At 44.3% G+C, this 19,994-nt stretch overlaps 1 protein-coding gene and 1 long non-coding RNA gene across 3 annotated transcripts; both read right to left on the reverse strand.

Moving 5' to 3' along the window:
- Positions 1-177: 177 nt before the first annotated feature.
- Positions 178-11,578, reverse strand: LOC119218094 (uncharacterized). Of its 2 annotated transcripts, none has more exons than XM_062564419.1 (4): positions 10,880-11,578; positions 5,678-7,999; positions 3,999-4,064; positions 178-2,613 (listed from the first exon to the last, which is right to left on the reverse strand). In XM_062564419.1, the coding sequence occupies exons 2-3, from the start codon at positions 7,935-7,937 to the stop codon at positions 4,024-4,026; spliced, it is 2,301 nt and encodes a 766-aa protein (XP_062420403.1). In that variant the 5' UTR covers positions 7,938-7,999; positions 10,880-11,578; the 3' UTR covers positions 178-2,613; positions 3,999-4,023. The 2 variants fall into 2 exon arrangements, with proteins under 2 accessions (XP_062420403.1, XP_037328117.2); XM_037472220.2 differs by having other exon boundaries at positions 179-2,613; positions 3,999-4,069.
- Positions 11,579-17,324: 5,746 nt separating this feature from the next.
- On the reverse strand, positions 17,325-17,946 carry LOC134132749 (uncharacterized). Its single transcript, XR_009956943.1, has 2 exons — positions 17,681-17,946; positions 17,325-17,642 (listed from the first exon to the last, which is right to left on the reverse strand). It is a non-coding gene; the product is annotated as an uncharacterized LOC134132749 (long non-coding RNA).
- Between the last annotated feature and the right edge of the window lie 2,048 nt (positions 17,947-19,994).

Below are 19,994 nucleotides of genomic sequence, written 5' to 3' on the forward strand. Positions count from 1 at the left end.
TTTTCTTAATTGTGTGAGGCATGACACATGGGTTTTAGAAAAACACAGTTCAAATAAAGTGTGGCATTTGATTGAGTGATAGATGTAACCCACACAAATATGGTCTCTTCAGATATTCCATTAGGTGTGAATTACAATCAATATGATAACATGATGTTGTCATGATGAGCAGGTGAGCTGGGATTCAGGTAACGAGCGGGTGGGTGAAACTAATCAGGGCGAGGCAGACACTCGAATGTGGCGGGAAAACACAAAAAGGAGGGAAGGGAAGTGATCTAACAGGTGAGTAAGAAAATAAAACAGGAAACACCAATGAGTGACTTGAAACAAACAAAACTTATTATTACCCAAGGGCCAGTCAGGGCAACTGGCAACAGTTCACCATGAAGAAAAGGGTAAAGCATTTGACTTCAAGGAATGAAGTATCACCTGCATTTCTCCCCGAAAATCTTAATGAGACAAAGTACCAGAAAAGGGCAGTACTCAAACACGTCAATGTACCTTAAATTAAACATAATCACAGTGTTTGAGTGAGTACACTTAAGTTACATTCCACCACTGTGACGCAGAGTCACACAGTAGACACACACTGGTTTGAGGAGCACAAAGAAACAAGTATCATACATCCATGACAATGAATCTGAATGGGTTGGGAGGGTGTGGTTTTAGAGCGCGTACTGGAGAAGGAGAAGAGTGGGCAGAGCTGTATTTATGGGAATACCGGAAGAGGCGTGGTCCTGCTCCTGAAATGACAATAATTAGCTTCAATTAAAGGAACTCTGTAACTATCTTTGACTCTGACATCATTCAAAGCCGTCAAACACAAACTCTGGGCTCTTCTACTCGGCGCCAAGCTTCAAGTCTTGTTGGTGGGGGGCTTGTTTGTTAGTCTTCAAATAGACGGCGCATCACATTCAGGCTTTTGTCGGTGGGCCATCGGGCGCCGCAGGTTGCTGATGCGAGGGAGGTTGCCTTGTGAGCAATCAAGCTTATTAATAATTTTGTGCTCTTAAATTGCTGCAGCACGACAATAACGCGCCGGCTGTGCCGACGGGTTGCGTCCAGTCAGAATGGGGCGATGAATTATTCACAGGAGATCGAGAGGTCTGCTGATCGCACACACACACACACGCACACACACACACACACACAGGTCCTCTGTGGCATTTGTGCTGCTTGATTCAAGCAAACCACCTTCATCCAAAGTCGTATCCATGGTGACACCTTTTTGTCCTTGACAGTGTGAGGTACGTGAAGACCGTGGAGCAGATCACAGATCATCAAACTCTTAGAGACAAACGGCACCAACTTCAGCACACCGTCAGGGGACAAGTGTGCCACATGCCGCTTACTGGTCCCTTTTCGAGGCTGCGTTAATGTGAGCCCGGTGTCAGGGGATTACAAACAAATAAAAACAGGCCTATGAAGATTACGTTCCACAACCCTCTAAATCCCACCCACTGTTCCTTTAGTTATAGTTTATTTCATGCTTCTGTGCAGCATTAGTTAAATCACACTCAATCAATAAAGGAGGCAACCTTAATCGTGTATATGATCTTTTGCTCAAAAATACTTACATACTGCTTAATTAGAAAAATGTCTGAACAACGGAGCAGCTATTATTCGAATATTATCTGCCTCTGAAAACCTTCTTCAAGGAGGTGCTTTAATACACTCTAATCCAGCTTTCACTGGGGATGCGTGAAACATAATAAAAGAAGCAGCCTTTCATGGATACAAATTGTGACATAATTCAGATCGTTGGCCTACATCCACCCAGTTATCGGATTAAAAGAACACAAGAACAGAGTTTAATCATTTTTGTGAAGCCGGTCATATTTTAGAGTTGAGCGAGTCAATTATGCTAAAAGTCCACCTCCCTTCATCAAATGGGGTTTCACTGCTTAAACCACACAGTTGGATCAACACAGCGTCAGTATCAGACTGAGATACACAAAGGTGGGGTTTATTACATTGTATGGGACCACATTAGATTGTACAGGTGCAATTAACTAGCAACTCTGTGTCATAAAATTGGCAATAGCGCATTTTTTTTTTTCAAGCAGGAAATTGTTTCACTGTCAACAAAAAAATCCAAATGGTAACGAACTTTGAAAACCCCGTCTCAATAAACTTGCATTTCCTCTATTCTATTGTGCAGTGTTTTCTTTGCGTTTTTACATGAATTAATCTCAGAGTTTTCCAGCACCAGAAACAAACCATGGGTTTACTGGGTGGCCCTTCTCATCCTCCACCTTCCCCCCCCCCTCCTCCTCCTACTCCTGCTCCGTCCCGGTAAAGGAATCTGTCCACCACCAATCCTTTTCCTCGCTTCCAATCCTCCTGACCCCCTTTGTGGCCTCAATCCCTGACCTCTTTTTTTTGCTTCACATTCTCTCTTTGCTCCTCTAGTATTCTCCCACTTTCCTTTCTCCCTTTCTTTCAGCTCTCCACTTAAAAATAAACTACGGGTCTCGGTGGAACCTTCCTCCCCACTTGTTGTTTTTTCGCTCCATCAGCGGTTCTTCAGTGGTCTTCCATGTTGTGTCCGTTGACCAGGCCCGACTCCCAGCGTTGCACCAGAGGGCTCTTGTGTCTCGGGGTCCGGGGGCTCTGTGGGAACAGGGTGAAAGAAGATGGCAGCAGAGGAGTGAGCAGGTCATTTGGAAGTAAAAGACAACGGAGGCAGGATGAAGTGAGGAGTAGAAAAAGAAAATGAAAAATGAGAGCGCAGAAACATCAGATATGTCAACCAACACGGCATACATTCATTTCCTCTCGGATATTAGCATTATTATTATCATTCTGTAGATAAAAGCGAAGCGTCAAACTGAAGCTGAAACCCACAGCGCATCCACGCCACACTGAATTAAAGGGCTGTGGCACACAAGGCAGGCAAAGGAAATCAGCAGGATTGTCGATTGACTTTTCTCTTTCTCCATTATTGACTACACAAACACCCATAAACACGCACACACATTCCCGCCCACACACAAACACTCCACAGTCTCTCCCTGCCTCCCTCTCCCTCAGAGCTCGTCCTTCCTCCCTTATCTATAAGGATAAGCTGATTACTGTGTGTTCAGTGAGTTGTCAGATGTTTGTGGCCCATATGAGTCTTTCATAAGAGAGGCTGACATCCTCCCAAGAGCAATTTTGTCATTGGACCCGTTTTAATTTAATCTAAACACACGTTGATGAAATGAAATGAACTATTGAAATCTATTACTTGTATTCAAAATCCATATGTGAATAACTTTTGAGTATTTTTTCATTTGTATTCGAGAGGACCGATACAATTCTACCATAATTTCTAACAAAATACTTTAGAATGGAGTAATTTTGTATTTATAAAATACTCAAAATTACTTTTCTCAGTTCAAAAGCTCAGTCTTCAGAACTTTAAGTTTAACGTATTGACAGTCAAGGCAAAATAGTGACAAATCTCTTACTAGCTTAATGTATAATTTGTGTTTTAGGATTATGACATCCTGCTATTGTTTCTATGTTATACATTGAACAATTGGCCAAAAAGAAAAATCCACATGGAAAGATGTAACCAAGTTTGTGTCTGCTTTAGGCTCACAAAAAAACATTTCCTACATTTTAGCAACACAATACATGTATTGTATTTTGATACTGGCAGCAGTATTCTAATACATTTATTCAAAAGGTATTTTCAATCAAAATACATTTTGATGTATTTCTGCCCATCTCCTTTGAACTAGAGAAGCCTTCTGATTGTGAAACCAGATATCCGTCAGGGAAACTCAGGAGGGTGATTTGCCTACATTTTCATGTCCTCTAGGTGCACCAGATAGGTATGGTTGGAATTTTATCCAGCAAAAAAAGAAGAGAAATCGAAAGTATAAAATGTCGCTCCGTGGCTTAGTGTTTTCCACATAGTTCGAATGTTGAGAACTGTTATGGCAAGCAGCACTGTAGAAAGAACCGACATGTTTGAATTTAAGTGCATTCAATTTCCAACGCTGACTCACCTCTGGCTGGTCAATCCTCTCCTCTTTAGCCTGTGCTGGGGGCCACAGCCCCAACTTGCCAACTGACTGTGCTGCAGGAGAGAGAGAGAGAGAGAGAGAGAGAGAGAATTAATTAAAACATGGCGAGCAAAGTTTGTATCAGGGTAGCAATCAGGCGTAGGTTGTCTCTGTGATATTTGAACTGTGAGAAACGAAGCCCTGACGCAAATGAAAGAGTCAACATGAAGAAGTGGAGAGACGTGAAGAGGGAATCATGCTGCTTTTACGTGCAATCAGGCGGACTGACAACACATTCTGAACATGGCGGATGAAAAAAAAGCCCAAAAGAATGGCAGCATATGGCAAAATGAAACATACATTGTTCTGGTGATGGAATGAAATATAAATGATGCAATCAGTTTGTGTTAACTATGTCAATGTTATAGAAATACATGTGGCTGTGACACTAATAATTAAATTAATACTTTTATTCATTGTATAATATATTTAACTTATCATCCAGTGTAAATTCTCATTGCTAGAATTATCTGCCGGTCTTACCATATTTGACCATGCTGCTATCCTTCATGTCCGTTTTTCTGTCTATCTTCCGCCTGATTTTATATGATTGCAGCAATAGAGGGAAAGAAATATGAACGTTATCTTGGAGAACGAGATACTGAACCGGCCCGCATTCAGTTCAAAACATTAATGCTCACGTACCATGCTGCGAATGAATCTGAGTTTGGATCTCTACGGTTGGAATGCACTTATTGTAAGTCACTTTGGATAAAAGCGTCAGCTAAATGACATGTAATGTCACGTAGTGTAGTCACCGGAAACAAAAGATTATGAAAATAGGGTGCATGACTCATTGTGTGTAATCCGATTATTCATCTACCCACACTGAGTCACGGGTCATGCAGGTACTGTGTTAGGACACCGTGGCCCGATTGATTTGTCAGAAAACAGAAACCCACGACAGCTGGGGACCATTTCATTCATGTAGAGTCACAAAAAGACGTTGTCAACCCTCCCTGTCAACAAAACGCAAACATAGAGTATAACACTGCAGTCTGATGTGTAGCCTCACAGACCTGCCGATGAAGTGAAGCTGCTCCTCCTCAACCACATCGTGTAGTGTGCCGGTGTTAAAGGGAACACACCGTGCATATTTTTGTCCCTATATATATAGAGGTGTAAATATTATGTTTCGAGGTAAGCCGATTTTTCTCTTGGATTGTGTTTGTTTTTGACTGATCACACATAGGTTTTGATGATAGAAGGTTGGGCCACTTGAACAAACACTGGACTTTTTAAGTCAAGAGCTGTTTGTGTCCCAATTGAAACATGGAGTCATTGTGTTTTTCGCAGAAGTATCCCCTGTGGTACAAGAAACCCGACTGGGAATCGTTGCTATACAATGTAGCACAAACAATGGCAGCAGCGTATTGGAAGCACTGTACTTTTTGCTCTTGTTGCCTCAGGTCTCTACATCACTACAATAAAACAGAGTTGTCTTCACGTTTTGAATTCTTCATCGGAAATTGAACACTCCAATGCTGATTTAGTGGTTTTCCAATGACCAAGAGGAAAACTGAATTCATGTGAAATAAAGACATAAAAAAATGCTTAATTCAATCATTGTAGCACACAATCAGCCCGGCACACACACACACACACACACTCCAAACACCAACCTGCTGTGGATCTAGTTCCCCCTGTGGATGACGACTCAGGTGAGTCAGGAACAGCCAGTCCATTCAGTGACAAGGAGGTTGACGACGTGGGGACTGGCGTCCCTCTTCCTTCCTGCTCTCCTGGGCCTCCATACAGACTGGCCCTCTGCTTGTGAAGCTCCTTTTCTCTCTCTTGAGTCTCCCGGATGTCTTGCTCTACTTTGACCAAATTTGTTGAGGAGCGCAGCTTGAAGAAGGGGTTCTCCTTGGGTTCCTCCTCGTCCTCATCCTCCTCCTCCTGCTCCCTCATTCTAACCCCACCCCGTCCTCCTGTCCTGGAGGATGAGACGCTAGGACTCTCAGTGACTACAGTGATGGACCCTGTCTCCAGTTTGGCGTGGCAGAGCTTCTGTGCTGGAACACTGAGATTGCTTTCAAGTATGATGACCTGACAGGCCATTCCCTCAGATGACCCTGGTCCTCTGAGAGTCCTAGCGGGGTCACCACCTCTGATGACTGAGCTTGTGCTGTGGGTGGGCATATATGACCCTCCTATGGTGGATGCCTGCGATGAGATGTCCTCCTGGTTCTCCAGGTTTGAAATGTCACTGGCAGAGGACCAGGACGTGGCTTTACTCCGGGCTGACACACTCAAAGTTGAGTCACTGGGTTTCTGAAAGGCCTCGAAAATCAGTTTCCTCTCTTTGATTTGGCGGACTGTGCCTTTGTCATAGAAGCCTTGAACTTTACCCAGCTTGACCAGATCCTGTTCCCTCTCGGCTTCCTTGTGTATCTCTTGCTCCATCTTTTTGCCCGCTAACTGCCGGTCTTTGCCTTGACTCCTCTCAGACTTAGTTACGGACTCGCAGAGAATAGTTTTCCTTAAAGGGATCTCTACATACTCTGGCGAGGTGGGTGGATTCGGAAGCCCTCTGGATCTCCTCAGGCTGTGTTCACGCTCTACGGCCCGCCGCATCTCCCTCTCAATGGGAGTCTCGTTGGGCACAGCTCCTGCACAGGCCGCAGAAATGGTGGTGCCCTCCAAGGTGCTGCACGGGGAGAAGTCCGCTGAAACTCCACTATCGCTCTGGCTATCATCACACGAGTCAGACTCCATCCTGGTGTGTTTAGCAGACACAGGGAAGTGTGTATCTATCTCAATCTTTTGCTTCTCGACGGTTTGGGAATTTTTTGACAGTTCTCGGCTGCGTTGCTGCTCAACAGTCTTGATCTGCGCTCCCTCTGCACCTGTCTGCGTACGGTCCCCCGCCCTGCTGTGCCTTTCTCTCACAGCGGCCGCAAATCCAGAGCCCGCCCCGCACCGATCAGGCTGCATGGCAACAGTAGACAAAGGTGAGGCGCTTTTGCCGAGCACCTGTTGTGCAGCTTCCTGGTTTACTCCCATGGGGCTGAGCTCTCTTTGGCTCTGGGGCAACAGCTCCCCCTGTGGTTTGGCTGACAAAAATGCAGGCAGGGTTGACGTTGGGTCCTGTTCAGTGGAAACTGAATGTGAAGGGTGGAAAGACTTGCCCTCGATGTCTAGTGTTGTGATTGATGCTCCATTTATTTTGTCAAAGGGAGGAAAATGAGCTGCTGAATTTGATCCAGGAGCTACATCCGACATCTTATTTTCAGGTTCACTGTAGTCAAAACCATCCGGTGAAAAGTTCAGCTGTGTGTCATTCTCCTCTGTAGTCTTCTCCTTCGATAATGCATCTAACTCTGTATTTGTGGGCTGAGAGAGAGGTGGCCATTCAAGACCATTTTCTCCATCAGGCAATGAAAGGTCCTCTATTGGGTCCAACATAATTTCATCCAGTTCCCCGGCCAGGCTGGAAAGGCTATCTTTCTCAAAGCATTTCTCCATGGATGAAGCGCTGAGGGGAGGAGTTTGGAAAGCAGCTTTGTTTGAATCACCTGACTTCTCCTCTTGAGCCTGGGATTTTTCAAAAAGCTGGCCATCTAATTCTGTCCCCATCCTCAGTGTCTTTGTGGGGAAACAACGACCAATCCTTGCATGTTCTGGATTTTCCGACTTGGTTTCACTGGATGTTTTGGTTCCTAATGGCGCTTGGTTGCTGCGCAGTATCTGGTCGTGAGCTCCTGGCTCCAGGAGGTCGTTGTCTTCTTCGGGTTGTGCCCTTGGAGCATCTTTATCTTGCAGAGGGGAGTTGTGGCTTAGGGTTGCAGTCTCTTCGCCTTGCGGCCACAGCTCCTCCACCCACTCGTACAGCGAGTTGACTCGACCCCGTTCTTGCCATTCCACTGGCTTTGTTGCCATGGTGTCAACTCTGATGATGTAAAACCTCCTTGAGCCAGATATTCTGCTTCCAGTCAGTCGGTCTGAGTGAAAGTGGAGGAAGAGAGAAGGAAAAGAGGAAACAACAGAGTGATTACCGGAGTTCAACAACACACATGATGTTGGGAAAATTAAAATAATGTTTGTGAAAGAGTTTGTGATATGTAGTGTTTTAGGATAAACAGATGTTCGGGATGATTTGTGAAGCAGTATCTGGATATTTTACCAAACAATGTAGAGTTTTATTGCCTAGATGTGTACAAAGTGTTCTTCTCCCCCTCCTTGAATGATGAATATTTCTCTCTCCCCTGAAGAGGGGGGCATAGATGTGTCTCCCGTTACACTATATACTCAAAGCTGTAGTAAAGAAATCTTTGAGTAGCCTTGACATTAGACTTGTATGTGTTTAAACTCACTGCTTGCAAGCATTTAAAAAATGTCCTGTTCAATGATATTATCCATTATTTTAACTCAGTTTAAATGATTTGCTGTGTTATTCCCAAACAAATGACTCTTTGTACCGTATTGACAGTGACTAGTTTATGGAATAGTTTTGAGATCCATAAATCCGTCAATTCTGTTTTCAAACCTCCTTCGACCTGTTTTCCGACCCTGCAGCCATTACTGAAGAAAGAAAGGGAAAGTAATTAGCTTGGTCTGTAAGGTGCTAAAGTTTTCTGCAGAACATTCACCTTTCTTTTAATCTGCTTACGACTGGATAAAGGGGCTCAGTATACAGATACACACATACACAAACTGAAATAACAATAGGATGGCCTGCAGGGTATACTGAATGAAGGGAGGGGTTTCTGCTCCTCTCTTTTTAATATACACACAGTGTCCCTCTGTTATTTCAATATTGCCATGGCTCAGTAGTATGCCCTCGTCACACCTCCCTTACACACACACACGCACACACGCACACACACACAGCCTGCATCCTGACAAACCAATCAAACTCCCATCCATGTCGATTCTCTCCAAGCAACCCTGGCAGAACTCCAACCCAACTGGTCATTTGGGGGGAACGTGAATCAGAGCGCTGGCCCCCGACTGGTCTGTGATGATCCACTGGGACGGATGGGCAGATACAATAGTTAGATGGTCAGATGGATGATGGATGTAGAGATAACAAGGACTGGCAGCATGACACGGCAGGGCTAATGGGGAACTGTAGTGACAATTATGGCAGAGCACGGTCCCCACAGCTGAACAAAGCGGCCTAATGGTTGGTAAATCAGCATGAGAGCAGTGAGTCATGACAGCTATGGCAGACACTGTGTACAGCCAACAATGGGGAGTTTTGGGAACCATTCACCAGCTGCATATCATCACTGGCTTTGGGCTGCCAGTTGGTACAATTGTGTTGCTATCATTCTACCATTATGTTCCAATGTAAAAAAATCAATATGGTGTCCTACACTTTACACAACAATGGTGCTTACTGTAATCATAGGGTCATTTTTGGTTCATGCTAGAACTATTTATAAAGGTTCCACCTTTCTGAGAGCACTTGCAAAAACCCACCAAGAGGGTTCTACCTAGAGCCCTCCTTTATTCCAAGGGTTTGATCTAAAACCCTAAAAGGCCAGGGCTGATCATGTTGCAGCAAGGCAACATCACAACAACACCCATACTTTCAAATATCCTTGAAGAAGAATGTAATAACGGGGTTTTAATGGAATCCTTGGTCTCACAAAGAATCCTTGAAAAACCTTTTCTTCAGAAAATGGTTCTTCCTTTTTTTTTTAAGTTTATGTTTATATTATGAACCAACAGCGTATTGGAGTAGGCTCAGAATGTGACCGTGACTTCAATTAGTCCCCATTGCAAATGGCATCCTTGATATCTTCATACTGGCTGTTTACTCACAGGATGTGACAGAGGGGAGGATGGGATAGTTGGCATTCACAAAGAGTAATCACTGTGTCCAAATGCCACTCAATTATTGCATCTATTTTGTGCATGTTGCACCTGTACTGATTGTAGACACAGAAAATAACTGGGCTATAAACATTCAGGTATTAATTGGGGTAAATTACCTCCGGCCCTGCTATAAAATAGACCACCTGTTGACAGAGACAAACAATTTCATGAAAGCATCATAATGTCAGTTTTCAACAAGAAGTTTGAGAATCCAGTGCTTTGTCCTAATGAGAAGGTACTTTTTGTGATCATTTAAAACCTGAGATCCATTGCAAATATCTGCTTGAACAGTTTATTCCCTCAAACACGTTGATTCTGTTAAAAATCCTCAAATCTATTACTCCAACGATTCGGCAACACTTACAGCATAGAAACAATCCTCTCATTAATACCGTGGTAGGGGTATGTCGTCCGACTACTCTCCGGCATCCCCTTAATGAGATGTTTTCCCTACGAACATTTCTTGCAACATCTAATGTGGCATGCTGTTCGGTTTCATTTACTAAGATGCTCAGAATATAACCAACGCTTCTTCAACTCTCTCTTCGGGTAACTGAGGTTGCAAGTGATTGCGGATTAAAACTCCCTTAACACACTTATGTTTTGCTCATTATCTACAAAGGGGCATACTTTATCAAAAGAACAGCCAAACCATGATCATCATTAAAAATACATCTGCAACGGGCCTTGCAAATACACTTGCCCTCCTTTCTGGGGTCAGCAGTGTCCTAAGGTAGTTTAAGATCTGAGGGCATTAGACAAAAACAAAAATTAATTGAAAATAAACGCAGCCAACTTCATCCCTAATTAGATCAACTTCTGCTACTGTCTAATGGTTGCTGACATGGGTATTTGCACATTTTACAGTCACTTACTTCCTTTAGTCGATGAGGCAAAAAACGAACACCAGTCAAGCACATTTCTGTGACGCAGTTGTTTTCTATTGTAGCAATCATTCACCAATCATTCGCAATACTCCAACTTACAGTTCAACGTACCTGTTCATTAAATGCTTTGAAGATGCCCTCCATCGGGCAGACACTGAGAATGCACACTTTGTCTTGTTTTGGGTCACTCTTTCACAGCTCTGCAGCCTCGCTGCCTGTGTCTCCTCCCTCGAGCGCACTCTGCGCACCGATTGCACGATTTGCATAAGAAGCTCACTGTAAGCAAACATTCCCCACAATAAGTACACAAGAATGAGCATGTGTGCAAACGCGCCGGCTTGAGCTCTCCCCATTGTTGTGGATTGGAATATATATAGCACTAATCCAATTAGTGAACACGCATTCATTATTGAACCATGTGACGGGAGTGAGGAATTTCCCGAAGGAATAAGCGGGTGAACATGTCACAGCACACTTCAGGTGGGTCCTATTATATCCAGGGAAAACACACGGTATTGCACGCTTTAAGATTCTGTTGCAACAGATATCTATGGAGGTCTTTGAACTGTTTCACGAGTTAATCAGCAACGCATTGATCAATACATCCATGCATCTACTCTGCAGAACTGAAGGGGCCACAAAACTGTCTAAAATGTATCCTTATACTTCAAGTTTGTCTATTTCTATATAGTTATTCTTAATGCTTTGTCATTGGTACTACCGGGTAGCATTTCATGAAATGATAAAAAATATCATGCACATTGATCAGAATCTCAATCAGGACTGCTGCAGTAAAATGAGGGTTTTCACAGAGGGACTGTTGCTCGGCAACACAATCCCCTTTGTCCACGTGCTCCACCAAAATGAACACAAAATGAATTTCCTTGTAGGACTTTTTAAGCAGTAAGTAGTGATTTTATTCATACGGCCAGAATTTGAAATGTACAAATTACATTAACATGGCTTAAAACATCCTTTGAACATTCGGCTCATACATTTTAAAAACCAAATCATCAATCCCTCATTCTTCGAATTGTGCCTAGTTAATGACAACATGGGAAAAAACTAAACAAAAATAGATTGATTTATTATTCAAGCAATATCGACCCCATTGTGTGATGTACTGGCAACGTTTAGAAGGTGGATTCAGGACGACTTCTCCCCCTGTGAGAAATAACAATGGTGCAAAACTCTTAAATGTCTTTAGGCATTATTTTGAACAGACATGAGGTTCGGAGGTCTAACAACAACAACTAAGTATATATCCACAGTATTTTGTCCCCCACAAGTAGCTGTTCTCCTTCTCCGTCTGCTGAGGCCTCCACAAGGCGTTTGGATGGCCTCGTCTGCATGTTCAGATTCAAGCAATGGCAATTATTATTATTTAAATTCTACATCAGAACTTTTCACCACAAAGGCTATGCATTGTGTGACTCACCCTATTGAGTAAAGCTATCAACGACGAATGCATGGAAGGCTCCGGTAATACCAATTGTTGCCCAGTGAGTCCCTCAATCCGAGCTGCTGCTGCTGCTGTTGGTGGGCCGGCCCTCAGGCAGCTTTGGACAGAGCTCTTTGGTGGGGTCCATCACCACAGGTGTGGGCAGCCCGTAACACTTCAGCTGAGCCTTGAACTCCTCCATCTCCTCCGGGGACACCTCCCTCCTCCTGCTCAGCAGGTACAAGTCTGTACTCTGCCTCCTGTTCGCCTGCACAGCCCACCGCACCACGGCACAGTCCGGGCAGGTTGTGGAGAGGAAAGCCCCGTCGAGTTTGAAGCGACTGCCAACTTCAAAGGTGAAGGAGCCGCCCTCCAACGAAACGTTGTAGCGCAGGTACTCGCAGCGGTCATCGACGCGGTTGACTTGGGTGTAGACTTTGGAGGCGTCACTGGTGTTGGAGAAGAACAGAGTGATGCTGTCTCTGAGCCTCAGACCCTCCATGGAAGGCTGGTGGATGATGCTGCCCGCAACCAAAGCCCACCCGCCCTCGAAATGGCTGGGGTCCACTTGAGACAACGGGTGGACCAATTTTTCACAGACCGGAGGAGCCGAAAGGCCCACGGACATCGAGCAGAGGAGAAAGACGGCAAAGACGGCAAACATGGTGGGATTGGACGGATTCTGTGCGATTTACCTTCGAAAAACAGCGGCCTCAGCTGTGGCCAAGAATGGAGCTGGATGAGGGCGGCAGTCCAAATATATAGTACGGCCGGCCTTTCCAAGTCCAGACTTGCAACACAGTACAAGGTCACAGTACCAACTGTGGATTCAATTATTGTGCAATGAAGGAAAACATGATCAGTAGTTGTAATGTGTTGTGGTTCTCTCCCACTTCAGATTATGTTTCATTTGTTTTGATACTTTCTGGGAACGAAGCCGTGTTTTGCAGTGGAATGAGGTCAACAGTCTCCAAACTGGCTATCAAACTCATCTTTCAGTAATTATACAGAAAGGCCATACAACATGCAACAAACATTATCAAGTTTATACCTCAGATAGGAGCCATTTGCGAAATCTATAGTTATAAAAAGGACCCAATCTTTGTCACTTGAGGCAATGAACTCAGGGGTATTCTCGATAACATTCAAGGGTTTTCTGTACTCCTCTGTGTCGAAGAAGATATAGTGGATGAGCTATGACTCTATTGAGGGGTTTGTAAAATTACCGTGTAAAGGATTAAATAAATGTATTGATTGATGTGTTTGGAAAAGAATCTGTTTCGCGAGCCTGGTTCTTCAAGATGACGTGAAGCTGTTTTAACAGGATTGGACAGAGGACAGAGGGACATGGCAGCGCGGCAGACAGAGACGATTGTTGGCCATTTTTAATAATACAACTTGAACAAATAAAAATAAGCTAATTTAAAGACCCTGTTTTCCAAACTACACTAAACTCCCGGCACTGTCCATTATTGGTTATTTTATTGTGAAATACAAGTTTTATGTACTTTCTCCTATATTTGTACTCAATCTCTGCTTGTTTTTATGAATCACTGTGTTTTAAATTCACCAACAGTTGCATAGTTCAAAGAAAACGCATGACATTGCTGCTGGTGAGCCACGTCTGATAAAGCAAAATGTAGGTGTGTCTTACTGTCATTATCTGTGTGTGACTGGAGCACAAAGTGAACGGCAGAGGCCCATCTAACGCAGTTTGTTCTTGGTTTATTGATGTTTTACAGAGTCATAAGCAATTGCATTTCATTTCAAGCAGAATTGTTCAAAATAAACTTTTGGATTCATTTATAAAAAAAAAATGAGCTTACTGTTCTCTAAAAGATGCATTTAAATGGTTATCATATCTGTGGGGAAACATTGCCTTTCAAAACAAATCCAATCATGCAGCTTTGCGCACTCCTGAATCCTTTCAAATGACGACGTGGACCTAAGACACTTTGCAAAATAAATCCAGTCAAGCATGTTGGCGGTGTTAAATCACTCTGCACTTTAGGATAGCGTGTTATCCATTGCATTTCCCTCATTTTTAACTCTGTATCATTTGCAAAACATTCGCACAAGGCCTGAGTGAGAATTATTTTTCTCGTGTGTACATATATATCACAAATCAGAGTCTCTTCGGCCACGGTTTTCTGCACCATTGCAACGGACGGCTTGCTTTGTATCGCTTCTGGACACAGATCTCTGAGTATGCAGGCAAGACGTTTGGAGCGCGGTCACAGCGCAAGTTCAGCTCCTTGCAGTCAAAGCTGGAGCCTTTCCGACGTGATGTTGGACGGCAAATAGTGATACTTTTCGGCCAAATTGGAACATGCCTGTGAAGGACGGAGTGCATCACGGCGGTGGCTGCCTGCGAGGAGAATCCATCGATCATCTCATGGGCCAGAGGAGCTCGAAGGCCCACTGGCATCAAGCAGAGACCTGCAAGGTATTAAAAACCACTATAATGACGCCCCTTTACCTGCCTACTTCCTGTTCAACAGTGTGAAAAGGGGTGTCATTATAGTGGTTTTTAATACCTTGCAGACCCACGACAAAGAGCACGTGTTCATGTGTTGATCGCGATCGCGGTTGTGAAAGGAGGGAACATCATGAACGCTTTGACAATAAAACATTAAATCCGGTCGGCTCTCTCTTCCCTCGGTGCTCTGCACGTTGCTTCCATGTTTCTCTTTCGACATGCTGTTTAGCTAAAGGTCTTTGAATGAGCCGTCTATGCGCTCAATTCCTCCTGGAGGTCTGGGCTGTGTATGTCATGGAGACATGTAAGTCAGAGAAAGACACAAAATAAAGAGACAATGATATCCACACGCGCAGCGTTTGCCCGTCAACCTGGTGACCAGCACACAAACGCAGGGAGGAAACTTTTGAATATGTCAACTGGACAGAAAGTTTTAGTATTTAGTATTCCATCTCACTTTTAAGTCACGTTTTCTTTCTCCAATTTCAATTGAATAGTGAGTGATTGTATCGGAGTGAGATGTGAAACCCATCAGAAACCACAGCTCACTATCTAAATGTGCCATCGGTGATCTTCATTAAGACAACACGAGGCAACGTTTTCTTCCAAACATGTCCTACCTCGGCGACTCGGAAGGAGCCTGGAGAAGAATCCACTAGCACGGCTGCATCGTTTTATGGCCCCTGCAACTAATAGAATGAGGACGAAGATGTTGTTCAGACACAAAATCACAAAAATAAATGTAATTTATTAGTTTGCCATCTTCTAATATGTGCCTTTCCAATGCAAGGTTTAAAATGACGTTTTCTTGCAAATGGTTATACTTATGTATTTATTAGTGCTGTCAGTCAAACGCGTTATTAACAACGTTAATGCAAACCATTTTAACAACGTCATTTTTTTTGGGGGGGGGGGGGGGGGACTGTTTGGCAATGTTTTCAGTAAAATATTTGCAATAAACCAATAATACACTTAGTTTCAAATACTTTTTTTATTTCACTCTCATTCAGATGCTCGGTTTATGGAAAGTTCCAGATTGGTACAAAGCATGATGGTCCCTGGGAAATAACTGCTATCGTCTTATTTGAACACGCCACTAATGACTTAAACGTCCTTCGCTCCTTCTGTCTCTGTGTCTTCTGTCTCCAGCTGTCTCCTGTGGACAAAGCCTCTTGGTGGGATCCATCACAGCGGGTGGAGACATGCCCAGACACTCCACCTGGGCCCTGAACTCCTCCAACTCCTCCGGCGCCAACTCCCTCCTCCTGCTGAACAGATAAAAGTGCCGCCGCTTCCCCGACTCCACGTCGAAGCTCATCAGCAAGCAGTCGTGACACGACGTACGGATGAAGGTTGTGGTGACGTTGCCGTCGTCGAAGGTGAAGCTGCTGCCCTGCAGGGAGACGTTGTAGGACGCGTAGTGGCACCTGTCGCCCAAAAGCCTGGAGCGTCTCCAGTGGGCGGCGTTTCCACCCGCGTCGCCGGAGAAGTCCGAGGTGGCGCTGTGTCCGCGTCTCAATCTCCATGTATGGCGGGAAACTCAAGCTGCCCGCCACCATGGCCCGCCTGCCCTCCAGGTGAACGGGATCCGGTTGATCAAGAGGCCGGAGCAAGTCCTCACAGCCCCGAGGAGCTGAGCCGCCCGCGGACACCAGGCACAGGACGAAGGCGGCACGCGCGGCAAACATTATCAGCCTCAAATTGTAGCGCCGGGAGCGATGTTGTTGTATTGTGTCGGCTCTCAGTTGTGCCGTAGTCATGAAATGGCACGTTTTTATACTTTTCTACAGAAACATCCAGTTTCATAATACAGAAAAATCCCAGAGAGCGTAGTCCTCCTCGCACCTGTGGATTCCGGGATTGGGAAATGCAGTAAAGTTTCAAGTCCATGTGACTTTTGACCTGCTTTACCTGAGCCAACGATAGCTCACTGTGTTCTACATGTTGTCAATAATATAAACACTGGGCCCTGTTCCTCTTACGTGGTTCAACTAAGTCGATCAAATGTCCCATTATCCATTAGCCCAAATTAAGGAGATGATTGATGTGCGGATTGGTTCCTTAAAGGCTGATCCGCCCTGAGTCTCGTTGGTTTGAAACAGTCATCAGGATAATCCTATATGGCCGAAGAGTACATCACCGAAACCAGGATTTCTTAACAGTAAAATGTCTCTCTAAAGGTTTCTTCCCTTTATCGAATGCTTTTTCCTTGTTTGGGGAGTTTGTGCCGATGTGAGGGTTTCTGCACAGAGGGGGTCACACGTGTAGAGACCGTAAAGCCCTCTGAGGCAAAGTTGCAATTTTTTTTGCCATGAGAATAAAATTAATTGAATAAAATTATGGTGGCAAAAACTGACACTGCCCCCCCTTCGAGTGTCTCATCACTCTAATCAAGCAGATTATATTTCTTTAAATGTGCCTGCTGGCAGGAGGCTTCATGAATGCATCATCATCCAATGAGAATAATTATCTCAACTCATTCAGAATAAGGAGATAGCAACAAGTCTAATATATCCTATACCTGTATATATGTATGTGTAGATGACCATATAGAACTAGAAGTTATGATGTGTGTGAATATGTGTACAGTATAGATCTATTACTCATAATTAGAAATTTGATCAATAGAAGCAGTGGAACGTGGCACATCCAGAAGTTTATTAGGCTCCAAATAAACCAACAGAACTTTACGAAGAGCACAACATGCAGCTGCTTTCCAAATGTTCTTGGCATCGCAACACTGTACAGACATGCACAGAATGTGAGACAGTGTGAGAGACAGTGACGTCATAACGGGTCTTTGTGATGTCGGCGAACTGTCTCGCTATAAAACCTTAATCTAACTGATATCGCTTCTTCTTCAATGAGGAAGTGAGCTGCCCTTATGCCCCGGGGGTGGTGAACTAATCCAGCTGCAGGTTCAAGTTTTTGGATGTGTTGCTATGGTGATTTAGCTAAATCTGCCTCGGGGGAACCAAAAAGCCTGATCTACGTCACCTCATCCTGAAAATGATCCGGCTAACCCAGTTAGCTTCTCTTTGATTGAAATTACAAAAATATTTTGGTATTAGAGAACTGGTAGAAATGGATTTCAACAATCAAGGTTTCACATGTATGGACATAACAAAGATAGTATATAATCAACACAAAATACTTGTCAATAGTTAGAACCATCAGACTGTAGCAAGCCAAAGCATTATTTTAGCAAAGTGAACCATTAGCAAGCTCATGATAGCCATGCAAGCTAACAAGCTATTGTAGTTGGCGAAGGCCCTTCAGAACATAATACTGCAGCACTTTCTGGTGTTTCTAAAGTTGCAAAATGTCAAAATAAAGGTAACTATGTTTCGAAGGTCGAGTTAGCATCGCCCTCATGCTCGCTCACTTGAAGAGAACAGAGGCGTTTTCTGTGTTGTTTGTAGCGTGCGTGTCTTCTCTCTTTTGACGAATGAAACAGAAAACAGTGCAGTTTGTTAATTGAAGTTTCACACCCATGCCTGTCGGCTAAAAGGTGAGAAAACTGCTTTTATTTTACTGCAAGAAGAGAAGTTGTTTGACAGAATTACAAAAGAATTTTGATTGGGGGAACCTCTGTAAAGTGTTTCTGTTCTGTGCGAGGATCGGAGAAAAAGCGCAGTAACAATAACCGAGGGAAGGACGTGATGCCTTCCAGTTCACACACTTTGACTTTAACTGGCAGAACTGAGAGAATTTAATTAGAATAATTAGTTCCAGTCATGACACGATGTTCTAATGTTGCCGTGACAAGAGGGACGTTTTTATTTATTTTGCATGTTTTCCACCTTTCATCATGCCCTGAATGTTTCCCCCCCTCCATCCAACAGTGGTGCACACCCTTTCACAACAATCACCCAGATCAATCATATCGGCCATTTTGTGCTTTATGAATTTGAGCATCTTTTTCTTTTTTTGAATCAAGACCAAGGGAAGGGACTTTTGACCTGAACCCAATTTGAGCAAAGCATGGTGCCAACGCCGCAGCTCCATCCTCTGGTAACATCACAGAGAACATCAGTCAAATACGGTTGATGTTGGGCACGAACATTTAGAAACATACAAGAGACAAAGGAATTTTAAAAGCCCAGTAAAACCCACATTATCCGACTATATATGATTTCAGTGCGCGTTTTTCTGTTCAGTTTGGCGTCCGCTCCTCTGGACAAAGCTCCTTCGAAGGATCCATCACGACAGGCGGAAGCATGTTCAGACACTCCACCTGAGCCCTGAACTTCTCCAACTCCTCCTGCTCCAGCTGCCTCCTCCTGCTGAACAGGTACAAATGCTGCCTCTTCCCAGACTCCCTGTCCACGTGCATCAGCATGCAGTCCGGACAGGATGCGCGGACAAAGCTCGTCGTGAGGTTGCTCGGGGGCGTTCCTTCGTAGGCGAAGCGGCCCCCGACCAGGGAGATGTTGAAGTACTTGTACAGGCACGTGCCGTTCTGACGGATGCTGCCAGAGTAGGAGACGGCGGTCTCGCTGGTGCTGTCGGAGAAGTTCACGTAGGCGCTGTCTCTCTGTTTGAATCGCTCCAGGAGCGGGAGGTGGCTCAGACTCCCTGCAACCATGGCCCACCTTCCCACCAGGTGGCTCGGATCCAGCCGGTCCGCAAGCCAGGCCGAGTCCTCGCAGGCCGGAGGAGCCGCCCGGCTCGCAGGCATCAGGCAGAGGAGAGGGATGGCGCACAAAGCAAGAAGCATTTTCTTTGAGGGTCGCAGTCAGCGTTGAACAGAGAAGGTGGCAGGTGAAGACACAGAGGCTGGTTTTATAGTGGTTTCAGGAAAAACTGGTTTCACAATTTTGAAAAGCACAGAGTCCTCCTTTTGGACCTGGAATTTCCGTTTCCAGAGTGGGCGTTTATGCTATTGGTCCATAACTTGGTTCCCTTTACTTCTCCTGGATTGAAGCTTTTGTTCACTGATAACATTTTAGGACTGCGATCTATATGTGACCTTAGTGGAGGACTTGCGTGGATCATTGAGTCTGCAAATGCTTCAAACTGAAGAGATGTGCAATTAGTTATCACTCACAGCTTGGAAGATCAAACTCCGCTTTCTGACTTGAAATAAATAGTACACTATAAAATCTATGAAAAAAAGGATTTATTTGGGATTCATGAATATTCACACTTCTAATCTAAAATTGTATAACTTGAAACGTTGAGTTCTTTGCAAATCACTTTGAAACCAAGTGCAATCTGTTGAGTGACTTTTGACTCATTGCATCATTGTTTTCATGGTGGTTCCAGCAGTTCAAGAACATTACAATATTAGTTTAGCAGGACCC

This window comes from Pungitius pungitius, chromosome 9, assembly GCF_949316345.1.
Source record: "Pungitius pungitius chromosome 9, fPunPun2.1, whole genome shotgun sequence".
Lineage (NCBI taxonomy): Eukaryota > Metazoa > Chordata > Actinopteri > Perciformes > Gasterosteidae > Pungitius > Pungitius pungitius.